The 23,814-nt window shown below is 36.7% G+C and overlaps 5 protein-coding genes across 7 annotated transcripts; 3 read left to right on the top strand and 2 right to left on the bottom strand.

The window, feature by feature from the left end:
• Nucleotides 1-2,123: 2,123 nt before the first annotated feature.
• LOC142982672 (cilia- and flagella-associated protein 144) lies at nt 2,124-4,630 on the top strand. Its single transcript, XM_076129299.1, has 4 exons — nt 2,124-2,204; nt 2,667-2,795; nt 3,666-3,825; nt 4,354-4,630. Exons 2-4 carry the CDS (start codon nt 2,672-2,674, stop codon nt 4,484-4,486), a joined length of 417 nt encoding a protein of 138 aa, XP_075985414.1. The 5' UTR covers nt 2,124-2,204; nt 2,667-2,671; the 3' UTR covers nt 4,487-4,630.
• A 557-nt stretch (nt 4,631-5,187) lies between these two features.
• LOC142982673 (dynein axonemal assembly factor 19) lies at nt 5,188-7,941 on the bottom strand. 2 transcript variants are annotated; one of them, XM_076129301.1, is made up of 5 exons: nt 7,853-7,941; nt 7,548-7,645; nt 6,320-6,410; nt 5,780-5,926; nt 5,188-5,313 (listed from the first exon to the last, which is right to left on the bottom strand). In XM_076129301.1, the coding sequence occupies exons 4-5, from the start codon at nt 5,920-5,922 to the stop codon at nt 5,202-5,204; spliced, it is 255 nt and encodes an 84-aa protein (XP_075985416.1). In that variant the 5' UTR covers nt 5,923-5,926; nt 6,320-6,410; nt 7,548-7,645; nt 7,853-7,941; the 3' UTR covers nt 5,188-5,201. The 2 variants fall into 2 exon arrangements, with proteins under 2 accessions (XP_075985416.1, XP_075985415.1); XM_076129300.1 differs by lacking the exon at nt 7,853-7,941 and having other exon boundaries at nt 7,548-7,686.
• A 162-nt stretch (nt 7,942-8,103) lies between these two features.
• On the top strand, nt 8,104-10,505 carry LOC142982671 (uncharacterized). The gene is made up of 6 exons (XM_076129298.1): nt 8,104-8,244; nt 8,601-8,788; nt 8,947-9,174; nt 9,596-9,757; nt 10,104-10,243; nt 10,313-10,505. Exons 1-6 carry the CDS (start codon nt 8,223-8,225, stop codon nt 10,491-10,493), a joined length of 921 nt encoding a protein of 306 aa, XP_075985413.1. The 5' UTR covers nt 8,104-8,222; the 3' UTR covers nt 10,494-10,505.
• A 72-nt stretch (nt 10,506-10,577) lies between these two features.
• Nucleotides 10,578-23,760, top strand: LOC142982669 (uncharacterized). 2 transcript variants are annotated; one of them, XM_076129294.1, is made up of 15 exons: nt 10,578-10,794; nt 15,937-16,173; nt 16,410-16,584; nt 17,288-17,428; nt 18,197-18,342; nt 19,273-19,363; nt 19,673-19,836; nt 20,270-20,418; nt 20,678-20,766; nt 20,845-20,923; nt 21,124-21,241; nt 21,327-22,276; nt 22,395-22,491; nt 22,624-22,726; nt 23,098-23,760. In XM_076129294.1, exons 2-15 carry the CDS (start codon nt 16,000-16,002, stop codon nt 23,295-23,297), a joined length of 2,676 nt encoding a protein of 891 aa, XP_075985409.1. In that variant the 5' UTR covers nt 10,578-10,794; nt 15,937-15,999; the 3' UTR covers nt 23,298-23,760. The 2 variants fall into 2 exon arrangements, with proteins under 2 accessions (XP_075985409.1, XP_075985408.1); XM_076129293.1 differs by having other exon boundaries at nt 22,389-22,491; nt 23,098-23,758.
• LOC142982579 (uncharacterized) lies at nt 12,250-15,642 on the bottom strand. Its single transcript, XM_076129147.1, has 3 exons — nt 15,417-15,642; nt 14,599-14,771; nt 12,250-14,045 (listed from the first exon to the last, which is right to left on the bottom strand). Exons 1-3 carry the CDS (start codon nt 15,528-15,530, stop codon nt 13,892-13,894), a joined length of 441 nt encoding a protein of 146 aa, XP_075985262.1. The 5' UTR covers nt 15,531-15,642; the 3' UTR covers nt 12,250-13,891.
• Nucleotides 23,761-23,814: the final 54 nt, after the last annotated feature.

Raw genomic sequence — 23,814 nt, 5'->3', positions numbered from 1 at the left:
TCAAGCTTTTTAAATTCGCGCCAGGGACGGCGACGGAAGAACCTCTTCATTTATTAAAATTTTTCACTTCTTATTGGTATTCTTTTGAAATTATATCACCTATTGAATTCGGAATATTTGGTGAATACCAACCGTGACATAGTTTGATGAGGCTTTCATAATCAGTTGAGATGTCTTATAAGCCAAATATTAGAATTGAAAAATAATGAATCATCTTTTTTTTTTGTAATAAGCCCGCCTTCTAATACATGGGAATAACATTGTCAATGACGAAAAATGAATGTGAATATTTTCATACATCTTTGAGTATAACAGGTGTAATATTAGGTTTGTATGCACGTTTTTTATTATTGCGAAGCACTTTCCGGCTGTCTTTTAATAAAAGTTAAATTTAATACAATAAAAACGTATAAAGTAAAACAATTGTGCGTAGAATATGAAATTATACCTACCTAATGTCAAAACCAAAAAACATTATTGAAATCCAAATACTTTGTGTATAGATAGTATAAACGAACAAAACAAACCTGTTGCTTCAAACAATAACACTGTCAGCTTGTATTTTATCATTATTATGAGACAATAGCCATCCCAAGAGACGCTTTGTAATAATTAAATAGATTTAAACCATCTGGTCACTTTGATACTCGTGTCGTATTGTAAACAAACTATACTATTTATTATATACAAATTCCGAATAAATATTAAATGTATCTGAGATTCTGAAGTATGATAACTTATCATGGGAAATTTTGGCAGGTTTTTTAATCCATTTGCTGTCGATTAATTTATCATATAGGGTCTAAGATAATTATCCATGAGCTGGGAACCTGGCCTGTTTACCATTATGTGGTGCACTGAAAGACTTACTTATTAGCCTATGACAAGTCTAAAAATCTAAATTTTTATTCTCTTTATTGTGCTATGATACACATGATGCCCTAGACAATTGCTTTATTTGCACCTAATTCTTTGTAGCTGTAAGTATGATGTATTTTCTAGGACATGTCTTAAGCAATTGCTTAGTATCAAATTCAACACAGATCACCTTCAATTCAAAGAAACTTGATACTCAAGTCCTAAATTACCAATTAGTCTGTAACTCTCACATGTAAATTTATATAAACTAATCTTACATTATCTATGTAACTAGCGCCATCTAGTGTGCACTATCAACAGGTGGGGATGTTAATTTTAATGAACGGCTAACCGAGTTAGTTCGCGGCAGAGAGTAATCTTAGACAGCGGATAGATTACTTCAGCCTACAGCGAAGGTAGCTAACCAATTATTACACTAGGTATATGCTAAGTGTAGGTAAATTATTAATCTGTGTATCTATCTACGTGTTTCGTGAGACGTGATGCTACTCATTTTAGTAGAAGACTTATAATAGCTGACTCACGGCATCAAATTGTCATAGTCCGCTATTGGTAATTTGGTAAATTGGAAAGTTATAGTAAAGGAAAACATCGTGGCAAAACCTCGCATACCTGAAACTGCTTTAACACAATAATTTATTTAAGTGATGCAATATCATCAATCCCAATTATAACAGCGAGGTGAAAAGGCCCTTCTAGTAGACCATCTCATTCTAGTAGACCCTTGCGTAGCAGATGACAATAACGATATCGTAACACTATGAAGTATCATTCCGTGGAATTGCCTATACTTATCTACACCCAAGGTACTTTTTAGAGATGGTCTTTCTCAATATTATTATCAGCCTATATCGTCCCACTGTTGGGTAAAGACCTCCCCCATAACTTTCCACTGCAAACGGTCTCCGGCGGTCTGTATCCATTTCAGGTTGTAGGAGTCTTGAAGCTCTTTTACGAGGTCTACCTCGCCGCCGTCTCCCGGTTGACGGAGTCCACTTCGTCGCTATTTTGGCCCATGAATCTGTCATCAATCAATCATCAATGAAACATCTTTCTTAGTATTGTACCTTCTACAGTTTTATTATTCACCGTGCAGTTAAATAACCACGTTAGTTGCTTATGAATTTGTGCACTATCGGCAAAGGCATTAAAGACATTAAACCAATAAAGAGTTTTATTGCACCTAAAGAGTTTTGCACTCCAAACAATTTTATTATGGCCACCATAAACTGAATCTAGATGTCAAAAGGATAACGACAATTGTCATTCAAAAGTTTTGATAGTGTAAAATTGTTTATTTTTATTTTCGGTAACAAAAAAATACCGTAAGTACTTTAAACTATTCATGATTATCCTTGTGCCCTTTATAAATGACAATAGTCAGAGCGATAAGTCAAATATAGTCATCAACTTTGATTAGATAGATAGAATAGGCTTTGAGTGATCACGATGCATTCGTTGCCGTTGTAGTGTACCATGGACTTACAATTGCCGTAGAAGTAGATTTCTACATTTCCACTGCCTCACTCGATGCCGCAGCCGACGAGAATTCAGGGCCACGATTACACGGTCGCATTGGACCATTAAGTCCATGCGGTTTAAGACCGCTTCCGCTAGATATAATAGTACGCTATCCTCAATGATGATAGACTGACGAAGAAAACTGCTTCAATATTATTTACAGCATAACGCCATTTTCTCCAAGGAATAATTCCCGATATGATCTTTGTAGGGCGTCTTTTAAGGAGGATCATGTATATGGAATGTAATAATATTCTAATTGACAGTGACAATGACGGAAGGCAAGTGCACGTTCGGCACTCGGATGGCCATCGACATCCACATGCTGAACGAGATCATCTACCGAGAGGTGAAGCACTTCCGCAATTACAAGATATACAGGCCTAACTTTGGATGTTAGTATTATTATCATAAGATTCTCCACGTAGTTTCATGAGGTATTTATATAACTTATTAGCTAACCTACACACACAGTTTTCGTACTAAGATTGCTTATTTCAGCTGCTTAGCAATTTTCTTAAGGCAAATCAGCTTGTGGTCTGCTAAGGGCATAAGGTTGGAAAGCGTAGCAGACAAGCTGATAGACATTGCATTTATAATATTTGAAAGGACGTAAAGATAGAGACAAAATAATCATCTTGGCATGTTTCCTTTATTTTTTTTTTAACTGTGTGTTTTCGAAGCCATAATTAAAATAACCTCTAAATAAATAATATCACTGTACCATCAATGCACTACAAATACTACAACAGCAGCATTAAAGTCAGTTTCGAGTCAGTAACAAAGCTAGTTAGTTACTCTAATTAGGTTTCAGCCGATTTGTACAACTAACTGCAGCTAAACAAACGCAATGCATAACGGTAATACATTTTAATGAGCTCCAGTTTGCTTATTAGGCGCCAATACCAAAGTTTGCCATAACAATGACGCCTTTGCCAACTTCACTATATTGCAAATTACATGTTTATATTCATATTAAAATCATCACTTGCCTTTTAAACTTAGGTATCTTGTAGTTAATTCTTCTTTCAAACTTGTCTTAATCGTTGAGGCAAATACTGCGAGTGTATTATTATTGGTACACATGCTAGGCATCAAAATTTTCTTGCTATATATTAGTCTCCAATGTGGTGAATCAAGGTAAGGAGCCTATTATGTGGGCCTTAGAGATCAGCAGAAATTACACTTAACAGCATTTTATACATACCTAAATATTAATAAAACGATCAAAGTTTAAGTTCCTCACACTATACAAACTTCTGCAGCTATCCCGGTTACGACAAAGTTCTACGCGGCGCACGACCAGCTGAAGGCGGAGTCAGCGGAACAGGAGAAGAAGGTGGACGACTACGCCGAGAACGTGGCGCAGACGAGGGCCAAGGGGCCTGCCAGCAAGTACCCCACACCAGCTACTGAGAATATGGTGTAAGTACCGACCGATTTCCATCATCCCGTCATGAGTGGTACTTGAAACTGAAGAGGTGAAGAGGCATTTACTCAGCAGTGGGGCGCAACAGGAAATTAGGTGCGTATTTATTCACGTCGTTTAGTATTATACCATTTGTAGTGTCGACTAGGTCATTCGCATCGCACTAAATCGCGCCATAAGGGAAGAAAAACTATTTATGTGGTGTGTTGTGACTGCCTATCTTCAGTTCCTGGCTGCAATCCTATAACAAGTTAAGCTCTGAGTGCGAGCTTGAAGTTTGCTATTTCGAGGTATCTATCTTCATGTTGTTACGTTTTAAGGTTCTTAGCAAAGATGAGTTATAGGCGTAAGTTATCCTAAGTAAAATAATGTTGGAAATACCATTGTTTGGACCATTCTGTTAAAAATACTAATCAGCTGCTGTACACATTTTCTGCCTATATCTGCTATTTAGCTTCCATCAACCGGCTTCCTATCTATCAAGCTCTTCTACCGCGTTAAAAATATGTTTATTCCATGTTCAGGTATGGTTGGTATACTAAACCATTAGTGCCGATGAACCGTAACGACAGAAGGTTCTACATGCCCAAGAAGGAGAGCTCGCACACCAAGATTGAGATCATCATCCTTATGTCTAACCCTAAGAGCAAGCCATAGACAATACAAGTTAACACACGTTAGTTTATGGTTTGAGGTTACTTTTTTAATATTTTGGTTTTATTAATTTTGAATATGCTTTTGTTTTTTAATAGATATATGGTTGTATTTCTAAGATCGTCAATTAAATCAAGCTTTTATACACTCTTATTCAGTTGTTTTTATTTGTAACTTAGCACAGCCTATGCCTCCACTCCATGTTGGTAGTAACCCGGATCATCAAAGTTGCCACCAATACATCCCAGACCGCATCCAAGAGCCTACAGCCTCTACTGTAAGCGCTTACGGTCCAAATCCGGCTTCGCACCTAGCGGTTACTACCACCACTTTGACGCCGCCTCCTTCGCCTAGTAGGATCGGCTCTTTCCCTATCCCGCTCGGCGGCCTCTTTCTGGAGCATGACTGTTTCACAGAAAGAGACCACAGCCTGCCAACCTTCATTGTCTGCCAACATTGCCGTTATTACGGCGGGTAGAGACAAATCTCGTCCAACCTTCTGTACCAAAATGCCACGCTCAGCTATCCATGCCGGACATTCCTCTAGTGTGTGCTGAGCAGTGTCCCGATCGCTTGCACAGTGATGACATTGTGCCGTTTCTTCCCTCCCGATTCGATTCAGATACTCGCCACTCTGCCTACCCCTATGTGCAAAAGGTGTGGCTTTTCTGTCTGTATGTAGTTAAAAAACTAAAAAGGTATCATTTTGTTCAGACATTTATTCATTAGAAGTCTTTTCGTTACTTGCGTACTGGTTCCAGCTACGATTGCTCTTGTTCTTAAAGTCTTGCTTAACCAAAGGCCGTAGGTGAGCGGCTGCCACGCGATCTCTGTCACACAAAGCAATAGCGTCTTTAAAAATTCTGCTTTACTATTAACATATGCACATGACACATTATATAATGCACCAGTACGAGCTCTAAATGTCTCCAAATTAAATATTCTCGCCTCTTAACGATACCGTGACTCTACGAAATAGACCAGTGTTTATAAATAAATACATATTTTGGAAAACTCACAGACGGTCATTTGATTCCAAACTAAGCAGAGCTTGTACTACGGTAACAAAGTAACCGATAAACATGCTTATATACTTACTTCTAAATATATACTTATATAGATAAATTGACATCCAGGCTCAGAACATATACCCGTGCTCATCACACAAAGATATGTCCCGGGTGGGATTCGAACCCACCACACGAGGCGCTACGGCTGTTCCGGCGAGGTGCCAAACGTGCAGTTCGTGCTCATCATATTTTGTCCGGGGTAATTCTAACCCGTTTATAAACTCACGCAAACTCCTCATAGGTCCTAGCTGTGTAGATAGCGTCACATTTAACATCGTTCACTCTCCAGTACTTCCTGTCTTCCTCCACGCTACCCTTGAGCTGATCCTCCATAGCCGCAAAGTCTTCGGCACTCAGGGGCTTGTCCATGACACTTTTATATAGCAAAATAACTTTTAAATAAAGAAATGAGATTGTAACGAACAAAATTACGATTTATATCAGAGTGTAGCGTTCTGCGCGATTTTGATTGTCAGGGAATAGGTATTGGCATAACAAACGTGACAACAATTGTCATAGCAACTGAATTATAACGATTTCAATCCTCTATCGTGAATCTATGCGCGTTGGCTATGGATATTTTTATAGTTTCCCACCAAAACTAAACGTTTTGAGTGGTTTTACCCAGCAAATTGTTGTGCCTTTATACATTATCGTGTTGTATTAATGATTGACTTGAGACTTTAACTGAGTTGAACCTAATTGTCATGACTCAAAATATCCTAGGTTGTTAATCAAAGTGTCAGTACAAAGATTTAATATGTACCTTAAGTATACGAATCATATAAAACATGACAGCAGTCAGCCAGAGATGTATAAAATACACCCCCGAGGATGCATCAAAAGGCGTTCCAGATCTGAAATTACGATTTCTTAGCTATCATAATACACAAATATAACACATTTCTATTGATTTAAATCGTAATTGCGTAAAATGAGAATGAAAATGTCGTAGGTCTCGTGTAAGAGCGAATACAAGGCTAAACAAAATGCAATACGTTGATAAGCTGATTGTTTGTAGCAGCATGTTGGACAAACAATGTTGCTGCCCACTAATGTAACTCGATCGATCAAAACACGTCACTTGCCCGACGTTTAACTCTATAGCTATTATAACAACACCAGATTTTTATGTTGCTTTCTTAATAGATTAAGGTCCTGAGGCCAGTTTTATAAGACGCCGATCAAGCTAAAGGAGAAAGAGTTACGAGGCAAGAATAAAAAATAATCTAACTAGTATTGACATAAGACTATTTTCAGCCGGCTAATACTGGTGATATGCTTTGTCGGAATCCTCCACTGTAAACATGTGCAAACGAAAATATATAGAGGTATATATTCACGCGTCTAGATTTATTTTTATTTTAGATTTATTTTTAACGCTAATTATGGACTATATGTGTATACGATGATATCATCTAGTGGTAGGTCAGTTTCTGCCAAACTCACCTATGATAATGAACGTAATAAAATCGCAGGGCTTTATTTACTTAGATAATAAACTTTGAAACAAAATATCTTTACGTTAACGATGCATAGCGTCCTCCGTCTTGTTTATCTACAAATTAATGAGCTAGCAACTACATTGAGATAGTGATATTTTATAATAACAATGAAAGGTTGCAATACGCATTCAATGACGTAAAATTAAAATGGGGTTGTGGGTGGGTAAATTTGTAAATCTGTGTACTAACTTTGTCATCATCTATTTTTTTTTTCTAACTTTATTTTTTTCAGCTACAACGATGATTAATGATAATTGATATAATCAAGAACGTAATTAAACATCTTTCTTTGAAAAAAAACTAACTAGAATAGCGTCTGATTTGAAGTAGTGCGCCTACACATACCGCCGTGAGGGAGAAATCAAACAAAAGATTTCAAACATGTAACTCTACTTTGTAGAGAGTTACAATGAGTGTTACTGTACCACAGAACATAATAATATAAAATATATTATATATGAAACACCAAATTAATATTTACATACTTACTATTGATTTCACGTCTTTTTTATATCTTGCTGAGCCTGATGAGAAAGAGAACTGCATGTCACAATACAATAAACCATGTACAACGGCTCCTCTCGGCACTGTCAAAAAATATTGGAGGTTTTAATATTTACAATTTAATATTACAATTTGGCTATCCAGCTGTGGTGTCAAAAATCTTGGTTTCTTGCGAATGTGCTTCGGCAAGGCACGTAGAGAGACACTGGATAGCATCCTGCGGTAGTAGAGTTTTTCTGAAAAATGCTGATAGCAGCCGACAGTCGTTATAATCGGTAAAAAAATATTACCAAACCCTTAATCCCTATAGAGTCGGGTATCTTATGGAAGATTCCCCGTCGAAAAATAAGGGTTAACACTACTAAACCGTCAAGATTTGATTAGAATTCAAAACTAAAAATTGTGTGAAGAATGCAAACTTGCGTCACATTGCATGTAACATGTTATGAGCCTATAACAGCAACAGTACGACTCTCTTTTTGTTTCTTAGTAAACGGATTATTAAGCAGACTGTAAAGTTGCAGGACCGTTGATAAAATGGTTGTGAGATCGATTAAATAAACGCTAATGAAGCAGTATTGTTTGTAAAAGTTTGAGGTGAAGCATTTTTATAATAATTTAAGTGGTTTTGCTATCGTTTGTGTTGTTTCGTTCGATATTATGGCAAAATATAATTATTTACGTAAGTAACTACCAGCTGTTAACTATACCTACCTACTTACTTAGTTTAGTAAAAGCACTATATTTACTCTACCGAAATAACCATATCCCGTAAAAATGTTGTGTAAAATAACATAAATATTAAATTGTCTTTAAGTTTTAGATCATTAAAGTAAAGTAAGACTAGTAAGAGGTTATTCCGACATTAAAAAGAGACTATGTTTGAATGATCGTTAAACTAATAATCTTCTACTATCCTCAAAGATCTAGCCTGACTCCAATCCCATTAAATATATTACGGGAATTCTGAATTCCGTGGCCTTCGGTCTTAGACATATCATATAACATGTCATAATGTTCTTACCATTTTGTTTACAGATCTTGCAATTTACTTATTAAATGTTGTGTGCTGTTTCTGTTACGTGAACTTCGAGATATTCAGAGGTTTCGATCAATATAGGAACTATACCAAAGCTCCTGTTCCATTCGACCCGTATTATGTACCAATTAGCTCCCTAGACGTTGCCAATCTTAGTAATTATACAAATGCAACTAATTTAAATGAAGTAAGTCGGTCATTTTGTTGTTTATCTTTATCTATCTTTAACAAAATAATTGTAAGCCCTATTGCACCACTTCTACATAATATATGAGGTAGATACTTATCTGGATATCTACGAAAGTAAACTATCTTTTTCATACACATAGTTATTTTTTATTTTAGACGGTCAGAACGAATACAACCAACCCAACCTACATAGATTTGCGGCCTTTAAAAGTGAAACTGAAGAATTTTACGAAGATATGTAAAGAGACAGAGAAGCCTATAAGTTTGGGTGCCTACGAGGTGCCAACACAACGCGACCTCGTGTTGTTCACTAAAAGAACTTTGTTGAAAATGTTTAACACTTATCACGAGAAAACACTGATGCTACTTAAAGATATTCATAAGGTGATGAACTTCTTTTTAAACTTTCTATTTACAAGAAATCGTAGACTAGTTTGCAAATTATGAATTGATTTTTCCATCGTCAACTAATTTAGAGGAAATAAAAAGAATTAAGAATAATGATGACGATGATCAATGATTTTTACAGATTTTTCAGAGGTGCGTTATCTATTAAAAGCTAGTTCATTTAATTTACCTAACGCTAAAACCATTTTATTTTGTCGGTACAAACCGCAATAAAATACATTCAGTACTTTTTGAGACAATCACAAACCGAGAGATAGACGGATCGCAACTCAGGGGACTTAAGTTCATAATAATGAGGTAGGTATGTTATAGGCTAATGAAGGCAACTAGGTAAATGAATATTCATCAAAAGTGGTAACCATTATTTTGTGGTAACTATCTTCTACTCTATTTCCAGGCGGCAAGAGCTGCGCACGAATATGTAAAGCATTGTGTTGCTCAAAGCAGGTTACCGTACAGGAATTGTATAAAGATGATCAGTAGAAAATGCATAATCATTGTCAAAGGCCTGGTCCAGACGATGGAGCTTCAAAAACAAGCTGTTTCTGACTTGATAGAGGTAACTAAATGCTCAGTGAACATGAAATAAAAAGAGCTATCTAAAACATATCGAATTTTTCGTAAATAACAATTAATTAATTAAGTACGATTGACCTCCGCCGCTATTCTAATTTTGCTCTACATTTACGTTGTATACACACGTTTGTGCTAAAATAATGTCTATAATGTTGTAAACAATAGAGCTGCTATTAACTATTGTCTGGCTAACCATTGTGCCGCGTTCAGTGGTTCAATCCCACGCTGCAAATGTAGGTGAACGCAGATTTTAGTTCTGTTTCTTTCAATATAAGTAGACATTCTTCCTTTATGATCAGCAACAAGATCCTTTACCATTTTCATTCCAGGAAACAACATGCAACATGACAGACATGGAGACTGACCCGATACAATTAATAAAAACACTTGCTATGGACGAGGCCTCACTGGAATTCGCATTACCAGCCTTCTTACGACTAATTGGCGGATGTTCTGCTCATTGTTCTAGGTAGGTGACCGTTCACACGATAAACACGAATACCAAATAGTTTATTTTAAATTAACGGTCATTTCACAGCCTTTCTGCCGTGCAACAAGCAAGTGTTCGTCCTACGCGACATATGACCGATCAAGATTTAGTTATAAGACATTTCCTTACAAGAAAAAACTACATCCAACTTATCAAGGACTCTGACGCACATGTGTCAGGATCGAAGAATGCAGCTCTTGTAAACTGGATGCATTCCGCGCATTCGTAGGCAGTGAACGCACCCACTATGATCGATCGAGCTTTGTCGCATTTCGCGTGCCATACGCTAGATGTCGCCAGTATCAATGAACTTTTGACGTAAAGTGTGAACTTGATTGGAACTTAGAATAACTTAACCAAAATATTCTAAGCTTTTTATGTGATGTGAATAGTGATAGCCGTGGGAATATGTAACAAAATAACAACATATTATAATACAATGTGTGTGAATTGCATATGTGTCTTTTAAATGTAACAACTCAGTATCCTGGTTCCAAGTTTTTAAACATCGACAAAATCTTTAGGATAAGGTATGTGATGTTATTTACTTGTAGAATAAACACTATTTATCAATTATTTACTATAATACTTTGTAAATACTTGTAATAGACACGTGTAACAATATCATATTTGACATTACAATCCGGCGAAAGTAAATTAGCCCACTTTCTAGCGCGCGTAATAACTTTGTAACAAGTTACAAATTACACGTTTTTATACATTTCTTTGACTGAACAATGTTGCCTCAATTTATAAGCACCTGTTATAACCATAAATAACAAAGCCAAACTTATTGCAATAGTAACTTAAGCAAAAATAATCAACTTTGTTAGAAGACAGGATAGGTACATAGAACTTGCAGAACTTTAAAATAAAAAAGTAACCATAGCATCTAAAAACTCTTGTCCTGCAAGCTATGCTTACCAACAGATAACAAACAATAATTGCAATCATTTTATTATTGCAGCAATTCCTGTATTATTTATAGAACCTTATTTTGAACTACATAGTTAGTAGATTTGTTTTCAAGTTAGTGCCAGACATGCCTTTCAGTGCAACATTACTATGCTCCAACTTCCAGCAGCAACAAAACCAAATTGAACTTACTGTATTGAGTAAACTAGTAAATATTGCAATTAGGCAAAAACTAATTTATTAAGATTAAGAAATACTAACAAACATCCTTTCCATACAGCACTGAGCTTGCCACTGGTCACAAGGATCAATTTTTTTTTTTCGTTTCTTCTAATGAGATTTTCTTATTCTATAACTTTAAATATAGAATTGTATTACCTATGGTATGTGTAGGTATGTTTTTAATTTTTCCTGCATGCACTGTAAAAAAAGTTATAACAAAATGGGAAACGGTGGAACTTCCTGCTATAAACACAAAACCTACTCTTTTACTCCTTAAAGTAATTACTTCGATAGTTAAATCAGAAAACACATGGATAAAAAAAATTCAAGCAATGATTGCATTGAAGCAAAAAGAAAAAAATAAAGAACATAGACCAATTAGTTGCATTTTTTGTTACTTTCCAAATGCCAATTCATATAAGCATACTGTTCAAAACAGTACCACAATTTCCAAAGCTCTGCAGCTTCACAAATTATTATTCGTAACACATACACATACCATGTACTATGTGAGGAATGCATGCCAATTGAGTTTATATGTTCCAATTTAACAATTATTCAGTGCATTGAGTGGTCACGCTATTTATTTTAAACTCAATAATAACTGATCTACAGACATGATAGCTTTTTTGTGCAATATTATGTTTAATGAAAGGGGTTTCAAAAATCCTTTTTCTATCATCTGATAACATGGTTTGGCAGATTTTATAGAATCATATCATAAAAGTTGTTGTATGTATCGTTGAAAAAGTGAGCATTTAAAAAGCAATCTAGAGCATCAACGAACTGACAAGCTATATAGATTTCATAGATTATTAAAATATTGATTCATAAATAAAATGTCCAAATTACCTGTAAAATAATTCCTTTATTCAAAAATACATGATGGCAGCTTAAATTTGTATCTATGGTCATAATAATAGATGTGTTAATATTACTTACTCATTATAGTCAGCCTTAATTTATAATTTTTATTGCTTTATGGAAGTTAAATAGGAATTACATGCAATAATCAAATTCCATCATAACAATTGCTAAAACAAAACTTCTATTCGTCTATCTATTTTAAACATTATGAGAATGAATTCTACTGTAAATAGGTGTTATATCCAATGAATATTTAAAGGTATAATGGTATATTCCCAGTTGTCTCCTCTAACACTGTCCCCCAGGGTGACAAGTAGGAATACAAGAAGGAAAAAAAATCTGCAATAATTTAGAGGAATAATAATATACTGTTTAAGGTACCTTATTTTACCTCAGATTTCAATGTCTGGTTACTTGGTTAGTATTTAGGTATTTCTATAGGTGTATTAGGTATACACCTGTCACTTATAAATATCTGTAGAATAAACCTGTATGCAGTAGAATTATGTGTTCAATTTGTGATAATTTAAAATCATAGTTGTGAATCCTTATTTCTATAAGACATTTATTACTACAATGTGGATCATCATAGTTGTATAAACAGCTAACTCAGCTAACTAACATTCAAGTTTCAAAAATCACTTACATTACTCACTAGACCACTTAATTTGTCTATATTTAGGCAAAATGGAACCACACGTTTTTCACCTCAGAAATAGGGTGTACAAAAAGCAGAACAGAACCAACTGCAACTGATTGAGCTGAAATATGTATTTGCTGTGTGGTTCTTTTTGCATAAATATGGATATTTTAAGCCCCCTCAAAAATTTAAGTATCGCAAGTATTTCTTATTGAGACAAAGAAAAAGAATATTGAATTACCTAATACTTATATTTAAATAACATTTCAGTATTGAACTGTAATAAAAACAGAATAACATTAAAACTATCCTATTGGTGGTAAAACATCAACCTCAAGTACATTTACAAAAATTGGTGCAAAAAGTTAATAATTTTAAAATTGAGTAATGGTTAATTACAATGTTCTGTAAAAGGTTACTGATAAATTCTATATTTCTATGTTATCTTAGATTATTACATTAAAATGATCTATCAACAAATTTTGGTAGGAATCGCTGTGAATGAGTATATACAGTGAAGTAGCAATAAAATGATAGAAAATTCTTTTTATTACGTAGTAAACAGTGGATAGATAACACAATGAATATGGCATTTAACACTGTGAGTAGATTAACGGCAAAATACTAGATATTTATTTGAATAAAAGGATACTAATATACTATTAAACTCTGAATTGAAGGATGAATAAAAATCTCAATAAGACTGTATATGTGAATGCCTCAAATGCAATTATTACTAAGCAGCATGCATTTCGTTTCAAGTTTCAAGTGTCAAAATTGTAATACTATCCTATTTCACAATAAAGGTATGTCTATGCTCTAACACTGAAACATTGGTTTTTAATGAGCATGTACACAATACAATGCAAGGTATTTGTATGTAAGTAGGTATTAATTAAACTGATTCTCTTGTACATTTTATTAACTAAAGATTAAACTTAATTCTTACTAAGTAGATATTATAATAACATAATTAAAACTATTCATTTTCTATTCCTTTTTCTATCTTTGTAAGATTTCCTAGACTTTTTAGATCTTTTCTTATATTTCTTTTTTCTGTCGTTGTCCGAGTCGCTACTTGTTGATGTTGACGATGATGATGATGAGGAACTACTTGTCGATGATGTGCTTGATGATCTGTGAATAATATATTTCTTTATACTTCTTTATAAAATTAATACGTGGCTGGTCACACCTGCTGCATGTTGAATGACCACTGAGCAAAAACAACTACTCAATGGGACCCAGTTGACAAATGGCAACAACACGGAAGGCACAGAAAGAGTTAGAGAGATGAGTTGAACTCTTATTAAAGATTGGCATCAAATAGCTGTAGACTGAAAAGAAGGAAGGGAGGCCTTTACTCTGCAGTGGCCCAATATGGGCATAGGGCAGCATAAGATAAGGTCATCCTTTAATAAACAGTATCTGTGGAGCTGGTATGCAAAAAAAAATATTTACATGACACCATACATATTTTTAGAAACTAAATAACTGTAATGCCCTAAGTATAAATAAGTTATCAGTATCTTATTATATTAGTCACTCTCATCACTCCAGACAACATCTACCAGAGTAAAATTAGTTTCTTAACTCTCATTACTCCGGACAGCTACCAAAGTAAATACTGAAATTAGCAACTGTGACCAAATAAATACAGTATTATCTATTGTGCTTATACAATACATACCTAGATCTTTTTCTCTTCTTGCTCTTCTTCTTGTCCTTAGCCTTGTTGAGTTTCTCCTGCAGCTTCTGCCTCAGTTCTGCTTCCCTGAGCCTCTGCAACGGAGTGGCAAACTCCTCCTCACTCTCACTGCTTGTACTACTCACATCTAACACTATTTCCTTGTTTGGATCCACCTAAAACATACAATTATTAACAGCTCATTTTTGTAACTTATTTCTTATTTAAATAATGCATACTGTGATTAACATTTCTCCCTTATTATTATATATTACAAATGAATTCTCAAAAATCAATCAGAGTTTACACATGCTTAGGAATCTATTCAAGATTAAAAATCTAAACAAAACCTTATACAATTAAGTTAAATTATTTTATGCCTTAGTTGTATAAGGTTTTGTCTATTGTACCATAATAAATAAATATATGTATATGTTTTGAAATTGGCTAGACCAAGTGTAATAATTAAATAGATATTTATATCAGTTAAACATAAGAGTTCATTCATTGTGTTAATTATTCATTAATATGCTACAGAGCTATAACATTCCACACAAGCCCACACTGTTTTTGTACTTTAATTGATAAAGCAAGTTCAACAACTATATTGACCTCTAATACACATTAACAATTAAACTCAAGATATGACCAAGAGCTGCGAAAAATAACATGGAGTATGGATTATACTCAGACTTTATTTACTCTATAAATGGAAAATAATTGGTAAAAATACTACTGAGCAGCAAAAACTTGAGGACTAGTCAATATATGTAATAATAGCTATAAAAGCCCTTAATGGTGATAGTTCATCTTTTAGTTACCTTTATAAAGTTTCTACATTGAAAAGTAAGATGTCCAGCATAACCACACTTTTTACACGCTGACCTAGATGCCTCCTTACCATATTTATTGACTAAATCAGTATAATTAGACATTATTTCACTAATTTAACTAAAGAAAATGCTAGAAACTTAAAAATTACAAACTATTCGAGATTAAAAATCGACAATGAAACGTCAACAAACAATGACGTTTCGTTCCAAGAGCGTAAGCGTCACTTTGTATATCATATTAAATTGTAGTATGTTCTTGTTAACTACCCGTTGTGTCAATCCCTTAACGTTGGACCACTATTTACGCCACACTCATCATAATCAGTAATTAGTTTTTAATTCGTTTAAACATATCATTAATGCAATTTAATCTTACGTAACTTAACGATAATGTGGTATACGTAATCGAAATAGCTGCGTTAAATGGATCGTAATTCGAGTGCGTTCCTTTATGCTCAAAAATTATAACGACAATATTTTAATCTTTCCTTTATTATTTTTTTTACAGCAAATGAGGAAAAATAAAGAAAACATTTGTCGAAAACCCTGTAAATAAAAGAAATGTTTGGAAATGGCGGAGTTCCTGCCGCTGTGCGATGTGCTGTTCAACGTGATCTCGCTGGCGGGCTACTTCTGCGACGTGGTGTTCGACGTCGTGATGGGGTACGCACTGCTAGAACGAGGATATAAGGGCACATTCGCAGCCGCTATATCCATTGTTATCACGTCGCTGCTAATATCTCAAGTAAGTCTTATAAAAAAAATTACTAGATCTTATTAAAAAAAATATTTTATGTGTAGCTGACTTGTGAACTCTGGTCGTCCATTAGTTTAACAATCCGCAGCCAATCTGTCGCCCTCTACAGGACGTACCACAAAATTTATAGACTTCTCTAAGTATAAACCTCTAAAACTAAACCGCGATTTTGGTACCTTTTTTAGAAACTTTCGTTCTTAATATAACTGACGATATTTATTCAGGTGCTGTCTCTCCGTTGGTACCTGCACGTGTGGTGGGCGGGCGAGGGCCGTAAAGGTCGTCCGCCATGGCTGCCCATACTGCTGCACTGTCTTCAGCTCGGCGTACTGTGGCGATACGCCAGGCTGCTGGTGCCCGTGGAGTTGAGACGGGTGAAACACCAAGTTAGAGACCTATGTAAGTACTATATTCTTCTTCTTGTCATATGGTTAGTGGTCAACCTAGTGTCAAAGTTGTTCAAGCTGCCCGAAGGCCTTTGACGTGGCTTAACGACTGTTATCTTAATTGACAACAACCGGGACCGACTTTATACGTGCCCTCCAAAGCACGGAGACGCCCTGTTGTAATACCACTATGTGGTCACCCATCTATGGAATGACCGCGCCAAGGTTTGCTTAACCCACAGATAGTTTACCGACCGGTGAGCGCAACTGGCTACGGGCGCCTCAAATATATTATTAACGTACAAAAATAACTACTTACCTACTAAAAATCTCAACTTTCAATCTATTCGATTTTAACGGGAGTGACAAATAACGACGAGTAGGTAGCGATCGTCTAGAAATTAAGATAATGTTTAGATAGAAAATAATTAAACTAAGTACCATGGATCTCAGCCGCCATTAATAAAAGAAAGAGTTTGGTTTTATTAATATGTGTGCGTTCCGCAAATTGATGTTTCTGATTGATAATACTTTGTGTCCGTTGTTTGTATGTTGGTAAAAGTTCTATGACATAAAAGCAACGTTGCAAGTTGACTTTTTTTATTTAGAAAAACGCGACTCCCGTATTATTTCACTAGCATTTTCTTTTTGAAGCAAATCCTAGGTGTTTCTGCTATGAGCAAAGACTAACCAGCTCGCACCTCCCCACTCCCCAGGTATGCTTCGGTTAGTGCACGCGTTCTGCGAGGCGGCGCCGATGTTGTTGCTGCAACTACACATACTGCTGAAGGACGCCAGCCGGGAACAGGTCAACGAACTCGGCGTCATCCCTGAACCTAATATTGATGAACCTTCTGGTAAATGTTTATGACATATTTCTATGACACGAGATAACCGTGAGGGCGCGTTCCCACTATGTAATAATGATTAATTAATCGTTGGAAGACTGTCGTCTTTAGCTGTTCCCATTATAACGATTGTTTGTCGTCAAATTTTGTTATCGTTAGGAGACTGTCGTATCTAGACGTCCCCACTGTCACGATAATCTGTCGTCACTGCAAAAAATGTCGTAGACAACAGTAAGTAAGTCTATATGTGAACGCCCCCATTTAAACATATAAGCCACGACACTTAAAACTACAAACACGATTATCTGTCGTCACGACATAGTGGGAACGCGCCCTAACTTAACTGTCACTGTTGTGTGTAGTAGTGATGTATCTCTCACATCACTTGAATCATACGGCAGCTGGTCACGGGTTCAACTCCCGGGTCGGGCAGAGCTAAGGGCTTTACTAATTTATATTCGAATATTGTTTAAAAGTTGACCTAAGTTTGGTCATGTGCCTAGTACCTATATGGGAATAAGCCCGCCGCTCGCTCCCTTATTATCCAAAAAGTAAGGAAAGGATTTTCTTTCTGGAGACGCGTACGTTTTTGGAAACATCGTTATATTTTCTACTATCTCCATACCAAATTTCATGCAAATTGATTCAGTAGTTTAGGCGTGATTGAGTAACAGACAGACAGAGTTACTTTCGCATTTCTAATATTAAGCATGGATAATAACGATACACGCATTATATTATGTACACGTGCTAATATGTGATATAACATTGTCTTAGCAAACAAAGCGTTCGAGGAGTTGAACGTGATATCGGCGTCGTTGTCGCTGTTCTCCGTGTGCTGGGCGCTGGCCAGCTTCAGCAAGAACGTGCGCCTGCAGAACGTACACCGACTTGTGCTCACGTGGCTAGGAGTCATCTTTCAGGTTTGTTTAACACATCATAACTTTTATTACAGTAGTTTTTTACAAAATCAAATCGTTTATTCATTTAGGTCAAGTGCTGTCACTTATGATAGTCAATGATAAACTTTTTTATTACTGTCCCACTGCAGAGCAAGGGTCTCCTCCCAAACGAGGAGGAGGGGTTAGGCCTTGAGTCCACCACGCTGTGCGGGTTGGGGACTTTGCATGCCCTCTACGGCCTTTACAAGTGTATTAAACAAATTTTAGGCATGCAACTTCAGAGAGTTAATTAATGGGGATATTTTTACGTCTCGCTTGACGTTTCGGCGCAAGTTACAGCTACCTACTTTACTACCTACAAACAGACCAAGATTACTCGTTTTTACTAGTGTAGTATGTTAAAAATGATATAAGTAACTATTGTTATTCGACTGCCTATTATAGTCTGGGCGATTATAGGCGTTTTTTGATCACCGACTTTCTGGTTCCGGGTTCGATTTCCGTGTGTTAAGATGTATTGGGCTTCTCAAGCAGCAGCCCGAAGTTTTGGTAACGCGCCAGTTATGTAGCAATAGACTTGAATAGACTCTCCTCCCATTACACGGCACTAACATTGTTAATGGCAAAACGTGTATGTATTTCAGAAACCTATGCGTAAGCGTTGTATTAATACTTATTTTCTTATCGTATGGTTAGTGGTCAACCTAGTGTCAAAGTTGCTTTACGACTGAAGCTTAACGACTGTTACCTTAGTATATAACAGCCGGGACCGACTTTTACGTGCCCTCCGAAGCACGGAGACGCCCACCTCAAATACCACTATGCGGTCACCCATTTATGGAACGACCGCGCCAACAGTTGCTTAACCCACAGATCGTTTACCGACCGGTGAGCAGAACTGGCTATGGGCGCCCCTGTATTAACACTAATTAGTATTGTTTTGTTGTACAGTTCTTATGGCGGCTGGGCACGATATCAGCTCGGATCTGTGCACTCACCGTGTACGCACTAGTCTACGAGTACTGGGTATTTTTAGTTATAGGTGAGTACCTACTATGGACTTTCTATCATAAATTTTAAATTTATTTAAAGTAAACATGAAAATAACGTTCACAAGAACAATAAATACATAAAAAGAACTTTATATTACTATACACTATACTGTACTTTTTTAATGTAAAAACTTAAAAAGGTGTTGTTTGATTTTGGTCCCCAAAACCCACATTTCAATAATCCGAACTCTGCCCCAATTAGTATCTAAGTTCTACTATTTCTGATTTAAATACTATGAAATATCTTATGCTACAATATGTGATCATACTTGATAATAATAATAATTGTTTGTGGTCAGGTCTGCACTGGTTGTCGATGTTCCTGTGGCTGATCTCTCCGAAGAACGTGTTCCACGGCGAGCGCATCAGTCGGCCGCGCAAGGCGTACCTCTCCGCGCTCATCGCCTTCGTCTATGTGTTCGCGTACGTCAACCTGCAGGAGCTCAACCATCGGCAGAAAATGGTAACACATATACATACATAAAATCTCGCCTTTTTCTAATAAGAGTAAGCAGGGATCAAAGATCGCCACTTATTACGATTCTTATAAACTGTCTTTCCTTAATTCATGTGTAACGCATGTTGTCTGTCATTTAAAAATGTTAAAAAGGCTTTTTTTTGCATGGAGTAACTTATGTAAGTCCATGCAAAAAGAGCATATTTAATTTTTTTTTCAACAACTACGAAATAAACTTTTTCTGGGTCTAAAACAAGGCGTCTGATTATGCCGTTAACCTTTTGATCGTTATAATATCCAATAAAAAAGTTATCTATACATTCAAAATTTACTTTCTAAACATTTTAAAATTGACTGAGAATTTTAAAATAAATTTTAAAAGTTTGGCCGCACTTAAGTCTTATCGTGTTTTAGTAAATAATACTGATGTTGTGTGCAGGTGACGTTCTACTGCGTGATGTGCGTGGAGAACTGGCTGCTGGTGGTGGCGTGGTGGTGGTCGGGCCGCGCCGCGCGCCCCGCCGCCACGGCCGCCGCCGCCGCCGCCAGCTTCCTCGCCGGCATCGCCTTCATGTTCATCTACTACAGGTACCACACTACACACCACTATACATGTGAACTATGTGTGATATGTCACTGTTCATATTGTCATTGATCAGACCTCTCGCTCGCACTTGTATGTCGTGTAGAACTGGCCTAGTGCTGTCACATTCTTATAATACTTTTGACTGTGACGTATTTCGCAAGTTCGCAATGGCCTGAGTATTACATGCCTACTATAATTTAATCTATTTTTGATGGAAAGTGGAAAGAAACTAGTTATTTAAAATTTTCTTATAAATAACAGATATTTCCACGTGAGAAGACTGGGCTACATGCTGGGAGAACATCAGCAAGGAACCAACAGCACTAACACATCCTCACAAAACAAAGACGGTAAGATCTATAAACACACATATTTCAATATATTATACTTATTGAAACGATTATAACAGCAAGTTTATTGTGTTATAGGTAAACCATCAAGTCCAGGAGACAACGCGACAATACCGGGTGTTTTTAACTGCCGGTTCTCAAACCCAGTTAGTAACAGGTAAATTTTAACTGTCTAAAAATTAGTAAGCTTTGATTAGTTAAACAGTGTTTTATCACTTTCAATCTTTTTTGAAACGGTATGAGTGAAAAACGACTTATTAGAGCTTAAACGACGTTTATTATTAAGACAATAAAAGTAATTCCACAATAACTAAGAGTGAATAACTACACAAGTAATAATTTCTCTTATAACCACAGTGCTGCAAACGGACGCAAGAAGAAAAAGCCGACTTCGTTTGTTCCACCTCCCGCCGCGCCGCCTGCTCCTCAAGCCGCCTTCTGGCGACGACCACTACCCGCTGCACATAACCACCACGTAAGAATACCTATACATATAGTGCTAGAAATTATTTTAATGTACCTTCAAAAATATAATAATTAAGATGACAAATGTCTTCCAGGGTGGGTCTTCAGAGAACGAAGGTTCAAGCGTAGGATCCCGCGTCAACATTCAACAGAAACTACAAGAGAAGAAACAAAAACAACTCGCAGAACTACGCGTCATCGAGGAGGAAATTAAACAAGGCAAACTCGCCAAAACAACACCCGTCGCTGCCGAAGAAATATACAGCAGTTTACAACGACAGCCTATACCTAGAGCTAAAACACACGCCGAGCCCCCCGCCTGGCCCAGCATAGAAATGACACATTCCTACCAAAACTACCCCGTATGTAACATATACCCCACGTACACGGAAATCAAACCAGACTTCAATATAAACTTCCAAAACAACGAGAACCCCGCCGCCGATATCAACGACCCCCTCAAAATGCGAAGATTGCCGAACAGGTACGACAACTCACGAACGTACTACGAGAACCCCGCGAATATGCGGAGTGACGTCACCAGGACGCCATTGCGTTCACCGAATTACTTAGCTTTGAATGAGAACAGAAGCTACGACGCGAATGGATGCGGTAGTCCGAGGAATGTACTGAACAACAGTCCGAGAAATTACTTGCCAGATGTTAGTAATAACTACGAGACTGGGTTAGATAAGCCGAGGATAGCGCAGAATTCTATGTATTCCGAGGATCATAGACAGATGGGAGAGTATTCAGGTTATTGTGAAGGGAATCAGTACTCAAAGTATGAGAATAAGGACGACTATGTATCTTCGCTACACAACGCTCTAAACGTCCAAAGTATAGACAATATAAGGAACAACTACGACGGTTGCGGGCAGTACAATCAGAACTGCGAGAGGTTCCAGTACCCGGGCCTCGCCGGCAAGAAGATGGAACAGATGAGAAAGATGCAGAGGTGTAGGACACCTGAGATTCTGCTCGCACCACATTATCTCGAAGGGTGTAATAGACAAGTTTGCTGTCATTGGGGCGCACCGTATACGTAAGTAATTTTTAGCAGAATATTTTCTTAACACTAAATATTCAATATCACGAAAGATCCAAACTTTAATAAGTTGAAATTATTCTGTTTATAATATAAACAATTGTGTCAGAAACAGGAAGAAAGAGGAAGGTGGCGGCAGCAGCGGCGAGGAGTCCAGTCCCGACGGCCCCGCGCGGGAAACACCACGACCGCCCAGTGATATCGATAGCCAGGTCAGTTCACATTCTTTATCCGACATAGCCTATGAACTATGTGTTGCCCAACCAACGACGACAAATGACGAAACCAACTAATTCGTAGCTTTTTGTCAGACTAATCATAATTATGTGTGGTGTGTATTGCAGATATCACTTCCCCGGTCGTACACATTACCACGCGAGTTCAGGTACTGGCGCAGAAGACCGCGGCTGAGAGACGCACACGTGCCGAGCAATAACAGTAGCGACGGTAAGTCAACAAACGTCTACAAATATTACTACTTATCTAAATAAATAAATATCATTGGACAACTCACACACAGTTATTTGATTCCAAACTAAGCAGAGCTTGTACTATGGTAATCAAATAACTGATAAACATACTTATTTACTTCTAAATACATACTTATGTAGATAAATTGACATCCAGGCTCAGAACAAATACTCTATAATACCTTAAATTTTTTTGTGGTCCCTTAAACTAAATTATCGGCTGTCTGCAACAGTCGCCTTTAGAACATATCACAACGACACTAACATAGGCCTACACAAAACGTTCAAATCTGTAATTTTTGGTTCTATGACAATCATCAGATACCTTCATAATCATCTTTGTCCTAGGCGACGTGGACAGTGCAGACAACGACAGCGACCACCGTTCAAACTGTTCGGCCGCGTCACAATTACAGAGCCCCACTTATGAGACGTACTACCGACCCGACATGGTGCCCCGGGACGACGCGCTCTACGCCTGCGCCGACCGCCGCCCGCGCCGGGTGCAGGCCAGGAAACAACCCAACAAACCTGAGACTAAGCTATAGTTAATTACCTGTATGTATTGACTTACAAATCCTGAAAATTACAGGAGCGAATTTAGGCTTCCAATCACTAATAATTAAAAATTAAGTTATCGTTCTCGAAGCGAAACAGTCAAGTATATTTTTATATTGTCTTTTTCTATTGGCATCCGCGAGTATTTAGCCCTGTTGTATAAATGTAATGTTCTTTGAATTCTGGAACACTACGAAGATGCGGTGCTAAGATATTTCTAGCATGGCAGCTAATGAGCTAACTATGAGAGTTTATCGTATGAATTATATAGTACCTTGTTAGGGACCACTTAATTTATACAACATTAATTTACTAACAAAAATATATATTTTGTATATTGGAATTAGTCAATATTGTATATACTAACTTTTGTATTATGTAATCCGTCCGTAGCTGGATCTCGATGTCTTAACTCATTAGTATATCACATAAGTTTTATTTGTAAACAAATTATGATAAGTATAATTTAAATGTAACATACTTTTGTATTTTTGTATCATAATGTAT

The sequence above is a fragment of the Anticarsia gemmatalis genome, chromosome 22 (assembly GCF_050436995.1).
Source record: "Anticarsia gemmatalis isolate Benzon Research Colony breed Stoneville strain chromosome 22, ilAntGemm2 primary, whole genome shotgun sequence".
In the NCBI taxonomy this organism is placed as follows: domain Eukaryota; kingdom Metazoa; phylum Arthropoda; class Insecta; order Lepidoptera; family Erebidae; genus Anticarsia; species Anticarsia gemmatalis.
This window is presented reverse-complemented; position numbering and strand designations above follow the sequence as displayed.

Bases quoted from the DNA above. Each gene is read 5' to 3' on its own strand.
- LOC142982672 (XM_076129299.1), top strand. From the start codon at position 2,672: ATGACGGAAGGCAAGTGCACGTTCGGCACTCGGATGGCCATCGACATC. The intron at 2,796-3,665 runs GTTAGTATTATT...AAACTTCTGCAG, and splicing joins ATACAGGCCTAACTTTGGAT to CTATCCCGGTTACGACAAAG. The intron at 3,826-4,353 runs GTAAGTACCGAC...TTCCATGTTCAG, and splicing joins CCAGCTACTGAGAATATGGT to GTATGGTTGGTATACTAAAC.
- LOC142982673 (XM_076129301.1), bottom strand. From the start codon at position 5,922: ATGGACAAGCCCCTGAGTGCCGAAGACTTTGCGGCTATGGAGGATCAG. The intron at 5,314-5,779 runs GTGAGTTTATAA...TTTGTGTGACAG, and splicing joins AGGACCTATGAGGAGTTTGC to AGATCGCGTGGCAGCCGCTC.
- LOC142982671 (XM_076129298.1), top strand. From the start codon at position 8,223: ATGGCAAAATATAATTATTTAC. The intron at 9,758-10,103 runs GTAACTAAATGC...TTTTCATTCCAG, and splicing joins CTGTTTCTGACTTGATAGAG to GAAACAACATGCAACATGAC. The intron at 10,244-10,312 runs GTAGGTGACCGT...GTCATTTCACAG, and splicing joins TGTTCTGCTCATTGTTCTAG to CCTTTCTGCCGTGCAACAAG.
- LOC142982579 (XM_076129147.1), bottom strand. From the start codon at position 15,530: ATGTCTAATTATACTGATTTAGTCAATAAATATGGTAAGGAGGCATCT. The intron at 14,772-15,416 runs GTAACTAAAAGA...TGTATGTTTTAG, and splicing joins AATGTAGAAACTTTATAAAG to GTGGATCCAAACAAGGAAAT. The intron at 14,046-14,598 runs GTATGTATTGTA...TATTATTCACAG, and splicing joins AAGAAGAGAAAAAGATCTAG to ATCATCAAGCACATCATCGA.
- LOC142982669 (XM_076129293.1), top strand. From the start codon at position 16,000: ATGGCGGAGTTCCTGCCGCTGTGCGATGTGCTGTTCAACGTGATCTCG. The intron at 16,174-16,409 runs GTAAGTCTTATA...ATATTTATTCAG, and splicing joins CGTCGCTGCTAATATCTCAA to GTGCTGTCTCTCCGTTGGTA. The intron at 19,364-19,672 runs GTGAGTACCTAC...GTTTGTGGTCAG, and splicing joins CTGGGTATTTTTAGTTATAG to GTCTGCACTGGTTGTCGATG.